The sequence below is a fragment of the Leptodactylus fuscus genome, chromosome 2, assembly GCF_031893055.1.
Source record: "Leptodactylus fuscus isolate aLepFus1 chromosome 2, aLepFus1.hap2, whole genome shotgun sequence".
Taxonomy (NCBI): domain Eukaryota; kingdom Metazoa; phylum Chordata; class Amphibia; order Anura; family Leptodactylidae; genus Leptodactylus; species Leptodactylus fuscus.
The window spans coordinates 105,500,967-105,521,820 of NC_134266.1; the positions used below are offsets into that span (position 1 = coordinate 105,500,967).

The 20,854-nt window shown below is 42.2% G+C and overlaps 1 protein-coding gene across 4 annotated transcripts in view; it reads left to right on the top strand.

Moving 5' to 3' along the window:
* The window catches only part of LOC142194903 (mitogen-activated protein kinase 14), a 142,474-nt gene that overhangs the window by 96,255 nt on the left and 25,365 nt on the right, over positions 1 to 20,854 (top strand). For all 4 annotated transcript variants that reach the window (XM_075264338.1, XM_075264339.1, XM_075264340.1 and 1 more), the window contains 2 exons: positions 11,494 to 11,572; positions 19,225 to 19,398. In XM_075264338.1, the coding sequence (XP_075120439.1) occupies positions 11,494 to 11,572; positions 19,225 to 19,398 (253 nt within the window). The remainder of the gene's footprint in view (positions 1 to 11,493; positions 11,573 to 19,224; positions 19,399 to 20,854) is intronic.

Here is a 20,854-nt window from a genome sequence, read left to right on the forward strand (position 1 = left end):
AAGCCACCCCACCTTTTCTGCGGGAATTACAGACAGTAAAAAAAAGTAGTAGGGAAATAGTGATGGGCGAAGTTAAAATTACCAGTGTGATCAAAATGAGTCTCCTGTAGGAAGACCACATCCGCCCGGAGGGACTGTAGCTTACGGAGCACCAAGGGCCACTTGGCATTGGAGTCCAAACCTTTGAAATTCAGTGTGACACACTGCATATAAATAGAGAAGAGAGCAAAGGCAGATTTCGCCCAATCCAAGCGAAACACTGCTGGCCACAGGGACCTGGTGAACACTATCGAAAGACAATGGACCCTATAAATGAGGGGAGGAAAGAACAAAGTCTACATGAGTAAACAATAAACAAAAATACAAAAATGAACAGTAGATGTATCAAGGACAGGACTAACTCTCCTGTCCAGGGGAAAGTGTCAAGGATTACAACAGATCGTAACAGAGCAACCAAAAGGGTCCAGTACCAAGACCCACAACTGGAAACTGGGGGGGAGGAGGGGAAAGGGAGAAGATGGCTCCCAATCAGTCAGATCAGAAGGGGGAGAAGCAATGTTCAACGTAGAGCAGAAGGACTACAGGTCCGAGAAAGAGCGTAGGGTAGCTGTACGGCTGTTAGATCTAGCAGTCATAACAAATGGAAAACCCCACCGGTAGGGGATCTGGCATTCACGAAGAAGTTGAATAAGCGGCCGTAGGAGGCATCTGGTCATGCTTATGTTCTAAGTTGTCCACTTGGGTTGCAATGTGGTGAATATCCTGCCTAAGAGCAGAGATCTCAGCACGAATTTCAGTACGGAATTCCCTGCAGCAGGTTTCGGGTACTTCGGCAACCAGGGACCGGGTGAGGAATTGGAGCCATTCTGGAGGAAGAGACGGCTGCAAGATGTCAGCTCCAGTAAGATGTGAGGCTTGAGAGACAGGCGGTGGTGAATGAGGAGACACTGCTGCATATGGAGACATGTAGGGGGTAGCACAAATGTCCATCTCCATTCCCCCTATTTGTGCAGGTGAAGGAACCCCCAGGAGCTGGGACTGAGAGGGGTTGGGGAATGGGGCCACATGGTCATGGCTATGGCCAGCAGGATCAATTATAAGCACTCCTGTGCCAGAGGCATTGTTTAGGGGCACAAACTGAGGGTCAGGAGCCTGGGAGCGCAGATGGGGCAGCACCTGTTCCTTTTATTGTCCTGGGAGGCTGACAGAGAAGGCGCCGTGGGATCCGCCATCTTGGAGGGGCCCGAGGAAGCCTGGGAGCCGTCTACAGCAGCACTCCAGGAGGCCAGGACACCGGAGCTCGTGGAGGAGGATGGCGGTGGAGCTGCGGGATCCAGCACTACAGCAGTGGTGGCAGCGGAATGTCTGACAGCAGAGGAGGCGGCAGGGAGCAGCGCCGGAGGTGCCGACGTGACCTGCAAAGACGGCCACTGCCGCGCGGAGGCCCGTGTGGAACCTGGAGTGGGGACCAGGTAGATGAAAATGCCTGCTTGTCCAGGGCTTAGGGAGGAAGCCGGGCCCAGGAGGAAGCTGCAAAGGAGGTTTTCTTCCCCATGGAGGTCAGTTTGGAGCACATTCAGGCTGATTTATAGTAGGCAGGGCAGGAGCAGCTCTGATACACGTCCTACTCCATCCAGATGCAGGCCACGCCCCCAAATTCAATGTTCTATTTATGCAGAGCTGGAGATAAGATAACCGCTCTAAGAGTAATACGAAGAACTCAGCCCACTGCTCCCCCGAGAGCAGTGAGCCACATCATCTATGTTTGGATACGATAACAGGCTGGGTGCATTGACAACAATATGTACACTCAGGAATAGAATTCTAGGAGGGAGGGTGGAAGAAGGTTATTGGTACATACAAATAAATAATTAATTAGTTTGCAATGTTCTTATCAGTTCAGAGAGTGTCTTTTATGGCTGTCTCAGTTCAGTGATTTCTGTAGGATGCTATGAACCCATGTGACAGATTCATCCCTTTCTGCAATGTTTGAAGCAGGGTCATAAACTTGTAGTCATAAATGCGTATCTCTTTCCTTGATTTAAAATTCCCTCTTAAAACCAAAATTTTCATGACATTGGTGATATTATGATCTTTATTGCTGAAAAGTTTTGACACGGGAAGGTCCATTCTTTGTTCTCTAACTGTATGACGGTGTGAGTTCGTGGCCATACAATCCCTGAGAAATAACAAAGACATCATCATTAAACCAGCCGATAAAGGTGGTGCAATAGTCATGATGAACACATCAGACTACATACAGGAAGCACACAGACAACTGACTGACACACACTATTACTCCAAATTGGATTCAGACCCTACAGAGGAGTACTCCAAAAAAAATTAAAGGTTATTTCTGGCCTATCTGATGAAGCAGAAAGCCTAAGCAGCCTCATACCGGCAAGTCCAAGGACGGGGACTTTTTATATGCTTACAAAACTGCTCAAATCTGGGAACCCAGGGAGACCGATCATTTCATGTGTTGGCACTCTCACTGAACAGATTTCTGGATGGGTGAAGGGTACTCGTAAACCCTTAATGAAGGGTACAGCCAGCTACCTTCAGGACACCAGAGACCTATTAAATAAGCTATCCACTATAGGTCCTCTACCAGAGGGAACCATCCTGGCCACCATGGATGTAGAATCCTTGTACTCGGTGCTGAAACACACAATTCATACTCACCCACAATTACTTTTCTTTTGGTGACTGCATCTATCTACAGCAGACTGGCACCGCAATGGGGAGTAAAATGGCACCACAGTACGCTAATCTTTTTTCATGTCCAAGCTTGAGAGGGACTTCCTATCCACCTGTACCACCAGGCCCCGGGCCTACTATCGCTTCATTGACAATATGTTAATCATTTGGACTGGGTCTGAACAACAGCTGAAAACCTTCCATGAACAATTCAACCAGTTCCATCCCACCATCAACCTGATGTTCAATTACTCAAATTTCCTGGACACAGTCATCAAGATACAGGACAACAAAATTGAATCACCACTGTATCAGAAACCAATTGACTTCCCTACCTACCTAAGATTGGATAGCTTTTATTCTAATCACATAAAGAACTCCATTGTCTACAGCCAGGCTATCAGATACCATCGAATATGTTCAGACCCTGCAGATAGAGACAAACACCTTGGGGGCCTCAAAAACACATTCTTGAGGCAGGGTTACCATCCAAGAACAATTGAAAACCAAATCACCAGGGCCACGAGAATACCAAGATCAGAGTTATTAAAATACAATACCAAACAGGAAAACAATGGGGTGCTCCTGGTGGTCACATATAACCGACAACTGGAAATGCTGAGAGGAATCACACGTAAATTACATCCACTACTGCAAAAAGACAACCGTCTAAAATCCATTTTTCCAGACCCCCCCTCTCCTGTGCTATAGATGGCCCCAAATCTCAGGAGTATGGTGCTTAGCAGCTCACTGTCACCTCCAACTAACACAGGAACATTTCCATGCAGACAGAAAAGGTACAAAACCTGCCCTCACATACTGACCACCGAAAAGATAGAAATACCAAATTCTAACAGGGAATATAAAATCCCAGGTACGTTCACCTGTAACACACCAAATGTAGTGTATTTAATAATATGCACCAAATGTTTCTCTGAAAATCTGTATGTTGAAGAGACTGGTCAGAAGCTTAGAATGCGGATGAACTCACACCGTCATACAATTAGAGAACAAAGAAAGGACCTTCCCGTGTCAAAACATTTCAGCAATGAAGATCATAATATCACCAATGACATGAAAATTTTGGTTTTAAGAGGGAATTTTAAATCCAAGAAAGAGACACACATTTATGAGTACAAGTTTATGACCCTGCTTCAAACATTGCAGAAAGGGATGAATCTGTCACATGGGTTCATGGCTTCCTACAGAAATCACTGAACTGAGACAGCCACAAAAGACACTCTCTGAACTGATAAGAACATTGCAAACTGATGAATTGTTTATTTGTATGTACCAATAAACTTCTTCCACCCTCACCCCTAAAATTCTATTCCTGAGTGTCCTTTTGTACATAAATATGCAGCCTTCAGCCATTGTTTTTAGATATACCTGAAGAAGTCGAGAGCTTTGAATCGTTGTAATCTGTCATCATTATTAGTTCGCCATTAAAAAAGGTATCAACTACTGAAGACTCAAGTTTTTCCTTTTTATATTTCCTACCCACTGGCTAACATGGTACAAAACAAACATTTTCCTTATACTAAACAATGGGAGGAATAATTTAACATAGACTAATGAAGCGGCATTGCTGAAGCAATCTATTTAGGAATACTCTAGAATTTACATAAGCTAGCAGTATCGATAGTATTTGAGATGGGAATTCCTTTTTAAGCTGAATTGTACTGCTCCTTATTGATTAAAGAACTACCCATGTGTAAAAATAAATAAATTAATAATAATGATGGCAGTCGGAAGCCTTGATTAGACTCCTAGGTCTGTCATAGGAAGATAAGTTGTATTCCCTTGATCACAAAAATAAATAAAAAGTAAGTAGAGAACACTGCATCCGAAAATGTGTGAATTATAAATATATTTATGCTGTGTGGTGAACACCATAGCAGTTAAAAAGACCAGGATGGCTAAATTGCCAAATTGATCAAAATGTCAGACATTCCTCAAAATGGTATAAATAAAAGCTACAACTTGCTGCAAAATAAAGGTTCCTTACATTCTATCATACATTGCAACATAAAATTACAGGTGTCACCATTTATGGCAACTAAAACATGGATGTTTTCAAACATAAGCATGAAGCATAAGCATGCTGTTTGAATGGACCATGGTACCTGTGTAAATGTCTAATCCCTTGTCTGTTTACACAGTGTCATTCATCTCATAGCGGCTATGTAAATAACTACAGCCTCATCCTATACATGTCTATGTGATAAGACTGTAATTACATCACGCAGTCACTATAAACAGACAGCGTGTGATATTCACAGGTGCCTTGGCCCCTTCTTACAGCTTCTTATGGAAGCAGAAAGTCTGCAGAGGAAACCTCTGTGAAAAGCACTGCAGGAAAAACCGTGATGCGTTACATTTTTTTTCTGCAGCTCGCTACTTGGGGTCTTAGCTTTAATAAAGCCCAATTGCCACCTTTAATTAAATTAATTCATCCCTTATACTATGCCCCTGATTCCCCCTGACATAAATGCTGCATCCCTAATGTGCCCTTTTATAGATGATACCCACTAATAGCCATTATTTAACCTTTTCACTGCCTAGGGTCTCTGGTAATTTTGCATCTCCAGTAGCCAGAGCAATTTTCACAGTTTTGACATGTCTGAATAAAATGCATATTTCTAAATTAAATGATTGTCAAAGACCCCCCATACCAATATATTTTCTGAAAGCAGGGAGCCAGGGGAATATAGCTGTCCAAGGGGTTGCTGATCGCAGCTGTCAACTAAAGAAGTCAGCAGTACCGCACAGTGTCAGCACTATTGAAGGGGGTGAGAGAGAGAGCTCACAAAGTGTTACAGTTAGATGAAAACTGCAAGTAGATTCACAGTTTTATCTCATTTTATAGCCCATGTTCCTAGCTTTCAGATGAGATGGAAACTGCAAATCTACTTGCAGGTTTCATCTCACTGTAACACTTTACGTGAGCTCTCCCTCTTCCCCTTCAATAGTGCCGACACTGTGCGGTACCGCTGACTTCTTTAGTTAATAGCTGTGATCAGCAACCCCTTGGACAGCTGATCATTGGCTTATTTTATAGCCCACTAGCTTTTACCCGCAACTTCATCTGCGGTGATTTGAGAATTGGGTGGACACAGACGTGTGAAACTGTAAAAGTGCTTGAAAAAGTTTGGTGGGCTAGCAAATGTGATGTGATGTGTTATATTGTGTATGTAGTGATACAGACAATGTGATGTGTTATATTCAGTGGCGTAACTACCGTGGTAGCAGCTGCCACAGGGCCCAGGCCATTAGGGGGCTATCAAAGGCTATCATTATACTCGGGGGTCTTTGCACACCCCCGAGTATAATGACTGGCGGATCGGGAGAGGTAATAAACATAAAAAACTGTTACTTACCTCTCCGCGATCCTGCCAGGCCTCCGTCCTACTGTTGTCTGACGTCACATGAACTCGGCATGCTTCCCGGGTCATGTGACGTCCAACGTCATTAACGAAGGACGCGAGCGATGGTCAGCACAGGAGGACAGCACAGCACAGGAGCCGGGGAACAGGTAAGAAGCAACAGTGTTTTTTTTTTTTTAATGTTTTTATTCCCCGGGTCTCCGATTATTATACTCTGGGGTCTGAAAAGACCCCAGAGTATAATAATTGTTTATGGGTGTCCACAGAGGGACATAATACGGTGTGCAGGGGCCACTATTGGGGTTAATACTGTGTGCAGGGGCCACTATTGGGGTTAATACTGTGTGCAGGGGCCACTATCGGGGTTAATACTGTGTGCAAGGGACACTATTGGGGTTAATAGTGTGTGCAGGGGCCACTATTGGGATTAATACTGTGTGCAAGGGACACTATTGGGGTTAATAGTGTGTGCAGGGGCCACTATTGCGGTTAATAGTGTGTGCAGGGGCCACTATTGCGGTTAATACTGTGTGCAGGGGCCACTATTGGGGTTAATACTGTGTGCAGGGGCCACTATTGGGGTTAATACTGTGTGCAGGGGCCACTATTGGGGTTAATACTGTGTGCAGGGGCCACTATTGGGGTTAATACTGTGTGCAGGGGCCACTATTGGGGTTAATACTGTGTGCAGGGGACACTATTGGGGTCAATACTGTGTGCAGGGGACACTATTGGGGTCAATACTGTGTGCAGGGGCCACTATTGGGGTTAATACTGTGTGCAGGGGCCACTATTGGGGTTAATACTGTGTGCAGGGGCCACTATTGGGGTTAATACTGTGTGCAGGGGACACTATTGGGGTTAATAGTGTGTGCAGGGGACACTATTGGGATTAATACTGTGTGCAAGGGACACTATTGGGGTTAATAGTGTGTGCAGGGGCCACTATTGCGGTTAATAGTGTGTGCAGGGGCCACTATTGCGGTTAATACTGTGTGCAGGGGCCACTATTGGGGTTAATACTGTGTGCAGGGGCCACTATTGGGGTTAATACTGTGTGCAGGGGCCACTATTGGGGTTAATACTGTGTGCAGGGGCCACTATTGGGGTTAATACTGTGTGCAGGGGCCACTATTGGGGTTAATACTGTGTGCAGGGGACACTATTGGGGTCAATACTGTGTGCAGGGGCCACTATTGGGGTCAATACTGTGTGCAGGGGCCACTATTGGGGTTAATACTGTGTGCAGGGGCCACTATTGGGGTTAATACTGTGTGCAGGGGACACTATTGGGGTTAATACTGTGTGCAGGGGACACTATTGGGGTTAATACTGTGTGCAAGGGACACTATTGGGGTTAATACTGTGTGCAGGGGCCAGTATTGGGGTTAATACTGTGTGCAGAAGCCACTATTGGGGTTAATACTGTGTGCAGGGGCCACTATTGGGGTTAATACTGTGTGCAGGGGACACTATTGGGGTTAATACTGTGTGCAAGGGACACTATTGGGGTTAATACTGTGTGCAGGGGCCACTATTGGGGTTAATACTGTGTGCAGGGGCCACTATTGGGGTTAATACTGTGTGCAGGGGCCACTATTGGGGTTAATACTGTGTGCAGGGGACACTATTGGGGTTAATACTGTGTGCAGGGGACACTATTGGGGTTAATACTGTGTGCAGGGGACACTATTGGGGTTAATACTGTGTGCAGGGGCCACTATGGGGGATAATACTGTGTGCAGGGGACACTATTGGGGTTAATACTGTGTGCAGGGGCCACTATGGGGGATAATACTGTGTGCAGGGGCCACTATGGGGGTTAATACTGTGTGCAGGGGCCACTATTGGGGTTAATACTGTGTGCAGGGGACACTATTGGGGTTAATACTGTGTGCAGGGGACACTATTGGGGTTAATACTGTGTGCAGGGGACACTATTGGGGTTAATACTGTGTGCAGGGGACACTATTGGGGTTAATAGTGTGTGCAGGGGACACTATTGGGGTTAATAGTGTGTGCAGGGGACACTATTGGGGTTAATAGTGTGTGCAGGGGCCACTATTGGGGTTAATAGTGTGTGCAGGGGCCACTAATGGACATAATACTGTGTGCAGGGGACACTATTGGGGTTAATACTGTGTGCAGGGGACACTATTGGGGTTAATAGTGTGTGCAGGGGCCACTAATGGACATAATACTGTGTGCAGGGGCAAGTAAGGGACATAATAGAGTGCGGAGGAGGGGTCGGTCGAGGTCTTCGGCGTCAGTTGGGATGGGGGGGGGCCCATGTCAAAAGTTCGCCACGGGGCCCCGCCATTCCTAGTTACGCCACTGGTTATATTGTGTATGTAGTAATACAGACAATGTGATGTGTTGTATTGTGTATGTAGTGATACAGACAATGTGATGCGTTGTATTGTGTATGTAGTGATACAGACAATGTGATGCGTTGTATTGTGTATGTAGTGATGCAGACAATGTGATGTGTTGTATTGTGTATGTAGTGATACAGACAATGTGATGCGTTGTATTGTGTATGTAGTGATACAGACAATGTGATGCGTTGTATTGTTTATGTAGTGATACAGACAATGTGATGTGTTGTATTGTGTATGTAGTGATACAGACAATGTGATGTGTTGTATTGTGTATGTAGTGATACAGACAATGTGATGTGTTGTATTCTGTATGTAGTGATACAGACAATGTGATGTGTTGTATTGTGTATGTAGTGATACAGACAATGTGATGTGTGTATATAGTGGAAAGCTATATGTAAATGTGAGTGAGTAGAGTGAGGGCTACTCCTGAGGTGACAGTAAGGAATGTGCAGGCAGGTTGAGGCAGGAAATGCCAGGCAGTGTGTGTGAGTCTATAGCTGGGGCTAGGAGTCCTGCTTTGTGAGTCTCCTGCTAGGAAGCCATGATGTTTAGTGGCACCAAAAGTAGCCTGTGACTCAATCCTAAGGGAAAACTATGTTTGTGGAAAATTGCACACAAATCCGTCCAGGTGTTTTAGCATGATTGAGGAACAAACATCCAAACTCACAAACATCCAAACACACAAACTTTCACACTTATAATATTAGTAGGATGTTCATAGCTTCCAAATGTTATTAAAATTGTGACACTATTCATAAGATTCATATCACAGTAGTAGTTTATACGAGCGCTGCCCATTCTTCAGCAGTACAGACAAGCGAGGGACAGATGGAGCGATATCGCCGTCTTTTTTATGTGATAGCTGCGATCAGCGACCTTTTGGACAGCTGATCGCTGGCTTATTTTGTAGCCCATGTTCCTAGCTTTCAATTGAGATCAAAATTGCAACGCTGCTTGCAATTTTCATCTCACTGTAAAGCTTTATGTGAGCGCTCCCCCTCCCCTTTTACTGTCGCGTCACGGTGCGGTACCGCCGTGTTTTTTAGTTGACAGCTGCGATCAGCGCCCCCCTGGTCAGCTGATCGCTAGCTTATTTTAAAGGGCAGACTCTTGGCTTTCATATAAGCTGAAAATATTATTTTCATCTCACTATACTACTTTTTATAGTGCCTCCCCAAAATTTCTATAGAAAAAACAGGGAGCAGAATCTGCCTATATTAACAGTTTTGGGAGCGATTGGTGACCTCTATGTCATCAGATCATTTTGCCATTTTAAAGTCAAGATTCTTGGCTTTAAAATGACACTAAAACTGTCAAGATAACCCAATTTTTGACAGAGTTATGGGCTTCAGTAGCAAGGACGTAGTAGCTACGTCCTCCGCTACTGAAGTGCCACCTTGGGAGCACTTATAGCTACGTGCTTGGCAACAAAAGAGTTAAATGATACCCCTTATGTTCACAGTGCCCTTTAATAGCCCTTATATAAATGATCCCTCTTATGTTTACAATGCCCCCTTATATAAATAACCCCCCTATCATCCTAAGGCCCCTAATGAATCTTAATATCCTCTTCTAACCATCCCATTAAAAAACCCACAACTACACTAAGAAGAAAAAAAGTTATACTCTCCTACCTGAAATCCTGATGATTGCTGCCTTCTCTTCTTGACCCGCGCTCTATGTGCAGAGTCCACACATAGGACATACCTCAGTGTCCGATGTGTGGACACATAAGCTTGCGGTTTACAACACTGGCCTCTGGTGCTACGGTGTAATTCATGAAAAATAAGGTTACATGAATCTTTTTCATGTTCCCATACAGCAACTCACTCCTGGTGAATTGAAGAAAGTCACTGGATAAATACAGTTTTGGTAGAATATTCTGTGCTGTATCATGATCATTTGCAAAAGTATTCAGAATCTGTACAGGTGCTGGATCATAATAACTTCATACATCTGTATACTCTGTATACTCATATGCCACCATATAGTCTTTTATTTCTAATGGTGACATTATAATATGTATTCTCTTATTGTACAGATATTCGTTCCCTGTGATGTGGGGGCACTCACACTAACTCTGATATGTAAATTGACTTCACATATCCTACTCGTATTGTATTTGTGTGTGTTTATGTATGCATATGTATTTTTGAAGATTTATTTTGTATTTACTTGTATATATTCTACCTTCATTCACGGCTTGAAGAAGTTTTTTGACCAAAATGTTTGGGAATAATCTATAATATAATATACATTAACTGCCTGGAAGATTAATCACTTCTGTTATTCTTAAAGGGGCTCTATCAGCAAAATCATGCTGATAGAGCCCCACATATGCGTGAATAGCCTTTAAAAAGGCTATTCAGGCACCGCTAAAGTTATATTAAACTACCCCCTAGTTTTAAAATAAAACCCTAAAAAAGAATGTGATCTACTTACGCATCGTGCATGCTGGGCGAGCATTCAGGGTGCACCATATTCTTCATCCACGCCTCCTCTTCCTCCGATGTCCTTGGGTCCCGTCCTCTGGCGCTTGCGAACTGACATTGATAAAAAAAATGGCCTGGGCGCATGCGCTACGCCCAGGCCATTTTTTTTTAATCAATGTCAGTTCGCGAGCGCCGGAGGAGGACGGGACCCGAGGACATCGGAGGAAGAGGAGGCGTGGATGAAGAAGACGGCACACCCTGAATGCCTGCCCAGCGTGCACGATGCGCAAGTAGATCACATTCTTTTTTAGGGTATTATTTTAAAACTGGGGGGCAGTTTAATATAACATTTACGGTGCCTGAATAGCCTTTTTAAAGGCTATTCACGCATATGTGGGGCTCTATCAGCATGACTTTGCTGATAGAGCCCCTTTAATAAAGAGTTTATTCCTACAATAGAAGATAGGAAATTGTTCGAAAGATTATTACAATTTAACTTATTTATGGCTTCAAGTCTATTTTTAATTTTAATTCTGTGCTGTTGTTTTTGTTTGTTTGTTTGTTTGTTTTTCTTTTCCCTTTTGATAACAGGCCCGGAATTACATCCAATCACTGCCATACATGCCGAAGATGAATTTTGAAGATGTTTTTTTGGGAGCCAACCCTCAAGGTTTGTTAGAAATGATAGACTATAATAATAATAATAGTATAATTTTTATTTACATAGTGCCAACATATTCCGCAGCGCTGTACAATTTGTATGGTTCAAATACAGACAGAAAGATACATTACAAAGAAAGTCATTTCACACAATGGGACTGAGGGCCCTGCTTGCAAGAGCTTACAATCTATGAGGTAGAGGGGGGTGACACAAGAGGTAGCAGGGGTGGCATTGCTTATGCAGAGGTCAGACACTTTTGTAATAGAGGTTACTGTCATTACACAAACATAAAACTTTATGAGCCGTCAACAGTCGTGTTCTTTAACATGCGGGTGGAGCTTGGACCTATAAAGTTAGCATGAGATGACATATCATGTGGGGAAATGTGGGAGCAGGGGACAGAGGAGGGTTAAGGGTTTACGTTAGAAATTGTGATAGGCTTGTCTGAAAAGATGCGTCTTTAGTTTGCGTTTGAAACTGTAGAAATTGGGAGTTAATCTGATTGTCCGGGGTAGAGCATTCCAGAGAAGTGGTGCAGCTCGGAAGAAGTCTTGTATAAGAGCGTGGGAGGTTCTGATAATAGAGGATGTAAGTGTTAGGTCATTGAGTGAACGGAGAACACGGGTTGGGCGGTAGACAGAGATGAGGGAGGAAATGTATGGAGGTGCGGCATTATGGAGAGCCTTGTGGATGAGAGTGATAACTTTATATTTTATTCTATAATGAATAGGCAGCCAGTGTAATGACTGGCACAGACCAGAGGCATCACTGTAGCGTCTAGCCTGATAGATGAGCCTGGCCGCTGCATTCAGAATAGATTGTAGAGGGGAGAGTTTAGTAAGGGGAAGATCGATTAGTAAGGAGTTACAGTAGTCAAGGCGAGAATGAATCAGAGAGACAATAAGTGTCTTTAGTGTATCTCTGGTACGGAAAGGGCGTATTCTGGAGATATTTTTGAGGTGGAGGTGACATGAACGTACGAGTGATTCAACATGAGAGGTAAAGGAAAGGTCTGCGTCAAACATGACCCCGAGGCAGCGGGCCTGCTGCCTAGGAGTTATAGTTAGGCCTGAGACTGCAATGGATATATCAGGGACAGATCTATTAGATGGTGGAAACAGTAGTAGTTCAGTCAGAGAGATTTAGTTTCAGATAGAGTGAGGACATGATATTTGAGACAGCAGAGAGACAGTCGCTGGTGTTCTGTATGAGTACAGGGGTGATGTCACAGGAAGATGTGTATAATTGGGTGTCATCAGCATAAAGATGGTACCTGAAGCCAAATCTGGCGATGTTCTCTCCAATGGGGGCTGTGGAGAGAGAAAAGAACAGGGGGCCTAGGACCGAGCCCTGAGGAATCCCAACAGCAAGGGAAAGAGGGGAGGAAACAGAGCCCGCAGAGACTATATAATATATTCATTTGTCAGTGTCACCTGTGACAATTGGCTACAAAGCAGTGAAGAGACTCCAACATGTGCATCACAATTTAGACGAGTCTGCAATTATACCCAGACCATTCACACCAGTGCCTTCTGGCACATGCTGGCAAACAAAAAGTTAGCAAGCCTAAATGGTATTTTCTCTCTTCAGAATTGTGAGGACATTAAATTTAGAGATTTTATATACACAAAAAAATACTGCTTTTTGAAAAAAAAAAAAATTATGATAAATACAATAAACAACATACAAAATCAAAATGAAATTAATAACAGGCCTCTTACAAGCCTGGCCATATAGCTTGTCAGAAAGTATTGAAAAGATCTACAGGCTGGTCTGCAAGTATCTGACAAAGAGGAGATCCTATAAATCACCCATTTTGCAAGGACCTCCCCCTTTCGGAGCCTTCTACTTGTGACTTGAGGTGGCTAATTACATGTGCCATATCCAGAGAGAGATATGTTTACCATAATTATAGATGTATACATAACTCTGTGTGGGTACCAAATATCGGTATGATATGCCCAGCAAAAGATGCTAAATCTCTTTACAAGTTCAGTAATACCAAACATGAAAATTAATTTGTACTTAATTTGGGATGGTTATATACCACAAAAGTCTTCAAACCTCCCCCCCCCTTCCCCACAAGCACATTAGACCCACAACAAGACATTACTATAGTCTATGAAAAGCATAAAACTTATAAATATACAGTACAATATGTAATTTATTACCCTTATCTTTCTAGAGATAGCATGAAACTTTGAATCACAGATCACTCCAGAGCCCATCCCTATATATTTTCCTCTTGCTTGGGCAACCCAGGAACCCATTAACTTGTTCACTGTCCTCCTTATGGTGAACATAGTCACACTGATGTAAAACTAGGCTTCACCGCAGCAGTTTTCCATAACTGCCAGCCATCATGTTTAGCCTGCTCAGGTGGTTGTGGTCCGTCACTATCATTATGGTTGCTTCTACAGGGCCCACACAGTGACTAGGCACTATTTCTCAATCATAGCACAGGCTACCTCACTTTTCCAGTTTTCTGCTCAAGTACGTAACTGAATGTTCTCCACCACCTGGATTAATTTGGCTTGGAATGGCCCCGTGCCATAGGCATTGGTATCTGTATGCACCACAAATGCCTTGCTGATATGTGGAGCTTGCAGGAATGGAGAACTGGCTAATGCTGACTTCAGGGCTGCATTGGAGTGTTCACACTCTATCCACCTGAATGTCTGAGGCAACGTATTTTTGGTTAGGTTAGGAAGGGGCTTTGCCAAGTTCAACCATGCAGGGCATCGGGTGCATGTCAGACACTGTCTTTCACTGCCTACAGGCCACACAGAATAGGGTTGTTTGCTCATTCTTTAGGATCAGTTCTACATTTCATCTATTTATTTTTTATTTTAATTTTTTTAAAATGTAGATTGTGAGCCCCACATAGAGCTCACAATGTACATTTTTTCCTATCAGCATGTCTTTGGTATATGGGATGGAAATCCATGCAAACACTGGGAGAACATACAAACTCATTGCAGATGGTTTTATGCCCTTGGCGGGATTTGAACACCAGGACTCCAGCGCTGCAGGGCTGCAGTGCTAACCACTGAGCCACCGTGTAGCCCCCACCTATTTATGACTTCATATGTGTATGTGATAAGGTCAGAGGCTGTGTTGATGGCCAAGTAACCAATAATCCTGGGTAGCTGTATAAAATGAGGCTGAGCTCTAGCAGAAAGGAAATGACTCCAAACACACAATGTTGGTATTAGTTCCTCGTTTAACTAAGAAAGAAATACAGTGACGCAGTTTATTAAGGCAACTTGGGGTTAATATAGCAGCAGAGAAAGGAAGAGAGATAACAGCAAGTCCTGTGTTAGTTCCTGATTGGTGTATCACATCTCAATCAAACAGAGAAAGTTTAAGCAGTTCCATATATAGCCAGCTACTCCCGGTCTTGCGTGGTGTCTCTAGGGAGCTGTCTTCTGACAGCAAGCAAAACATGTATCTTGACTTGCACACAAAAAATATCACTCTGAAGTGCAGGCACCATCTTGTTACACAACTTTATTTCAGTTTCAAACATAAGTAACTATATCTAGCATTAAGCTTTAACGATAACAATGTTCTTCATACATTGCATGTTTATAACCTTCACACATCTATCTCTAAGGATATGTGGTAGGCAGATAGCAGGGTGATCCCCATTGTCAGCATGGCTAGCTGGGTCCTTCCTGGTTTCCAATTGAAAGTAACCATGAAAGGAAGGGGGACATGGTGATAACACAATTAAGATTGTTGAATTATTGGTGATGCTAGGTTCACACTAGCATTCGGCAGTCAGTTCTCAGCTTTCCGTCTTCTGCATGCAGACCGGGTCCGGCCGTGAGCGGCGGTGAGTATTTTATGCTCTCCGCCGCGAAACCACTTTCTTTAAATCGGACACAGAGTACTGCATGTCCGACTCTGTGTCCGATTTTAAAAAAAACGGTTTTGCGGTGGAGAGCATAAAACGCTAACCGCCACGCACGGCAGGACATCTTTCAAACTCATTCAAATGAATGGGTTTAAAAGAGTCCTGCAGGTTTCTGTCTCCTGCTCAGTTTTGTGCAGAAAACGGAAACCTGCAGAATGGAGACCGGGCGCAGATGTGAACGAGCCCTGAAATGGTATAAGTGTCTTCCTAAGCAACCTGAAACTTGCTTTGTGGAATGGTAAAGAGCATGTCATAGCACCACTTTTGGCTAGTTCGAGACTGCACCAGATTCTTGCTAAGCAGCCCATTCATATCTGCAGTGCTCCTGTTCTGTCGGGAAGAGGTTAATAGGAGCACTGCAGATACCCTATATTAGGCCGGGCACTTTCAGACACAGGGATACCTAATGTGTATGTGTTTCACTGTAATTTTCTACTTTTATATGTGTTCTAGGGAAAGGAGTGATTTAGAACTCTGTTATTTATTTTATTTTTTTATTACATTTTTTTTAAACTTTTTTTTTTTTTTTTTCCACTATTTTATGGGAGATTCTATACATTACTATTGCGGCTGGTCATAGGATGATAAATTCTGCCAGCGTCAATGACTCCAGACCTGTGGTAGGAGGGAAGTCTTGTCTTTTACTCCATGCTTGAAAAAAATATTTCCTAAAGTGTTATGGTTTTATTGGGTATAAGAAAAGGATTTCAATTAGGGCGGGAAAGTCCCCCTCCCAACAGGCTTATGGTTTCTGTATATTTCCTGTACGGTAAACGCCATAGCGGGAAAAAAAGTTAAAACTGTTTTGATTCTGATAAAAATTTGAATAAAAAGTGATCAAAGCCATAGCATTTCCCAAAATGGTAGAACTAAAAAGTACACCCGACCCCGCAAAAAAAAAAGACGCCCTATGTATCCCTGTACACGTTCGTATAAAAAAAGTTACGGCTGTCAGAATATGGCGACTTTTAGAAAAAAAATTTAACAGTTTTGGATTTTTTTTAAGCGGTTAAAATGTAAATAAAACCATATAAATTAGGTATCCCCGGAATCGTATCGAATCACAAAATACAGGGGACATGTCATTTTGGCTGCACAGTGAACGCTGTAAAAGCGAAGCCCGTAAGAAAGTCGCAGAAATGCATTTTTTTCTTCAAATCCACCCCATTCAGAATTTTTTTCCAGCTTCCCAGTACATTATACAGAATAATTAATGGTAGCATCATGAAGAAAAATTTGTCCCGCAAAGATTAAGACCTCATATGGCTCTGGGAGCGGAGAAATAAAAATAAAAGTTATGGGGTTTAAAAGGAGAGGACTCAAAAAATGCCATCGACGGGAAGGGGTTAAAGAAACTAAACAAATTTTTTCTGTACAAGAGATTCAGGATGGAGACAATTTTCTCAACACTACATATTTTGTTTCCCCAGCATTTGATGGCCATGCTAGACTAAGGAGATGCATACGATCAGATCCCTATACAGCTGTGCTCTCAAAAGTATCTAAGATTAGCGATCCAAGTGGGGGAAAAATTGATGCACCTGCAGTACAGAGTGCTACCTTTCGAGGATGCTCAAGCCCCTAAGATTCTTTTAGGAAAATAATGGCAGAAGTAGCAGCCGAGTGGGACAGCCGGGGGGGACAATTGCACTGGAGTGTTTTCTCTTGTAGCAAACAGGTCTATAGAGGGGAGGCCCCACCTCTCTACTATTCCTAGAAAAATGTCCCTGTTTAGACACCAATCTCCATGCTTTACACTCTTACTGTTTAACAAGTCCTCCACTTAATTCTCTCTTCCTTTCAGATGAACTGCCCTAAAATTCTGTCCCAAAATTCACAGCTAATATGGCAGTATATGAAAGCTAAGAATCCCAGTTTTCTTGTGATATCACCACCATTTTTCTATGTTATATGAAACCGAGGTACAGCCATTTGAAATTATCATTTCCCCTTTCGAAAACGCTACCAGTAACAGCTCAGTTAGACTGTTGCTATAGAGAATTTTAGATTCTGTTTACTATTAAAAAGAAGTTAGCACGGTGAACATTTGTTCTTTATTTAATTAACCTAACACCTCCTGACATATTAGCAAAAAAATTTGAAAAATGAGATTTACACTAGAAGTCGAATGGTTAGTTACATAATGCTCTACTAATAAATATCCTCCTTTCTGATAACCAATTTGTTAAAGGGGTATTCCCATGAACATAATCATATCTATATTTGTAGAGAGTTAAGTTAAACATTTTTTGCAAATATAAGTAGTCAAAAATTCTGCAGAGTTTTAAAGATCTTTCTCTAACAATCTTAGTGGTGACAGTCTGTTGTTTTGATTGGTTGTCAAAGGATACGACCACCAATGCAGAACCTTTCTATGGTCTGGGACCTGTCAGGAACCCAGCTATGATTTTCTTATTGTACCTGGGTTATCAGGCAGGGACACTACATGTATCAGAAGATATCCTGGCCACAATAAGGAAATCATGGCTGATTTTCTGACCTTAGAAAGGTCCTGCATTGATGATCATATCCACCGGCAACTGATCAAAACAACAACTTGTGACCACAAGTTATTTTGAGAAAATCTTTAAAAGTTAAACATTTTTGCAAATATAAGTAATTAAACATTTTGCAGAGTTTTAGTAATCTACAAATGTGAAAATGGTTATGTTCATGGGAATACCCCTTTAAGAGTTAAGAACACCACCTCCACACACAAGCACATGTGACCCTGAATGTGACCATAAAGCGACCCAAACATCTGCACATCTACACATGGCTACTACCACCTGGCTTTACATTATGTTAGTAAAGGCAAGACTATACACATACCATTCACTCCTACACCCTCTGGCACACATTGGCAAACAAAAAATGTTTTTTTCTCTCTTTGCAATTGTTGGGTTGTTTATAGCCAAGGACAATATTATTTCATTTTAAGATTTAATATACACAAAAATGTACAGTGCTTAAAGAAAAAAAAATGTAATAATACATAAATAGAAGCAAGCAATGTGCAAAATAAAATAAAGGTAATAAAGATCAGATTTTTACAAATCTGGCTGTGGAGCTTGGCAACAAGTATTGGATAGATTTATAGATACGAGCCATATCTCTGAATATCTTAAAAGAAGGTCATGTATATTGCCCCTTTTTGGAACCACCCCTAACCCAGCCTCCTTTGGGATCCTTCCACTTGTGATTTGGGCTGGCTTATTACATGCACAAAATTTAGAAATCAACACGTGAAATGAAATCTTTTTACCAAACCCATACCGACATACCAAACCCATTGAACTCCAAACACCAGAGCTTTGTCCCGATTCCCCCAACCTATATTTCTTTGTACAGATGATTATGAAACATACATTATGACACTCATTGCTTTGATGTCTTGTTTCTGCTTTGTTTGATGTCAGAGTTTTGAGCTAGAATGCCTCCAGACTGAAAAAGGAGCCAAGGTGACTGAAGTACCCTCCCACACTCACACAGACCCTGAACTCTTTACATTAACGTTAATGAGCTATATCTTGACCTGTGAAATGGAATCAGAATCACTGTACACTGTCACAGCAAGACATAACCAATACAATGATTAAACACCATACACAGAAGAAAATTCATAAATACACACATAGATAAATGCATTTATATATGTATAATTTATTTTAATTTTTATTTTTTTTAACTGAAGATCCTTCAGTTTCTAGAGGTCAATAAACACACTTACTTTTCTTCTCAGCTGTAGATTTACTTGAGAAAATGCTTGTTTTGGACACTGACAAGAGGATTACTGCCACAGAGGCTTTAGCCCATCCCTACTTTGCCCAGTACCATGATCCAGATGATGAACCTGTAGCTGACCCTTATGACCAAAGCTTTGAGAGCCGTGAACTTGATATTGAAGAATGGAAAAGTAAGTATTTATAAACGGATGAATCTGTTTTCCAACAAATGTTCAATTTTCAGACAGATGCTTCAAAGAGCAGGCTCCTTAGCCTTGCACAGTTCACATTGAAATTATTAGTGTGTCCACAGAATAAATGAACTTCTGTGCCAGATGATTTTTTGCAGCAGCTTCACTCAAGGTAATAATTATGACTCTAAATGTTATCCTTCCTCCACTTATTACTGGGTTTCCTTCTAAAGTAATAACAATTGAAAGCAAGGGAGAGTCAGGTATGTACTGTATAGTACAAATATAATATGAGTGATTTATGTAAAGTACACTCTTTGACAAATAACATAACCTAATAGAAGTGATGGATTGCTGCGCAGCTCTTCAGTTAGTGTGGCATTATACTGTAGGGTGCCATTATACAGTGTGTTGGGCACAAAGAAATTTATTGTACGGTTTGGGTGTACTAATGTGGCATACTGTCGTGGATGGCATGATGTTGTGCATGTGGGCACTAACATGATATTATTCATTGTATTTAGGCATTAATATGGTGTTCTACTGTGTGATGGGTACGAGGAAGCGTTATAATGTGTGGAGGGGCCTGATATTGTTTATGGGGGCATTAGTGTCCCCCAAACAGTATATTTTCTCATTTGTTACCTCCACTTTCAATAATGAACTTTTGTTGCCCCATCACAAATATAGTAATCCTTAGTGTCCCCAAACACCCTTCTCCATACACACTCACACAGTATAAGGCCTGGTTCACATCTGTGTTCGGTATTCAGTTCGGGAAGTTTTCTTGGGGACCCCCCCTCCCCCAAACGGAATATCGAATGCATTAAAAAGCATGAGCAAATGAAAGCACTTGGACCCCATGGGGCTCATGTGTTTTCCACCCAGTGTCCATATGAGTCATGCGGAGAAGAAATTAATTCTTGAAGTACTTTTCTTTGTGCCGCAGGATACAATACTGAACATAAATGGTTCCATGCTCAAGCTTCTCATCTTGTATCCAGGCTGGAGGCTAGATCTTTCAATTTACAGTCTTCCAGAATAAACATAACCTTTTGTTCTAATATTGTATTCACTTATGTATTTTATCTTTCCATTCACACATATAACGATTAAGGCCAACAACTCCTTTTTTGTGTGTTGTTTTTATTTATCTTTTTTGGTCAATGAGTGTATATCAGACACTATTTTGGCCAGTCTCTCGCTAGGGTATGTTTTATTCTTCTCTCAAAACCTTTTATGATCTGAATTTTTTTCTCTGCAAGGAGGAGGTGTGTACATTTTAAATGTACTTTTGAAGTCATTTCGATTGACAGAATGATGGTTCATGTAAATGCCACTTTGAAATAAAATATTTTATGTTGTAAAACTTCAAATAAAGAGATTGTCCAGGCAATATAGTCCATTGTGTGAGTGGTGTGGTAGCGTGCATGCTGGACCATTGTTGCAGTCCCAG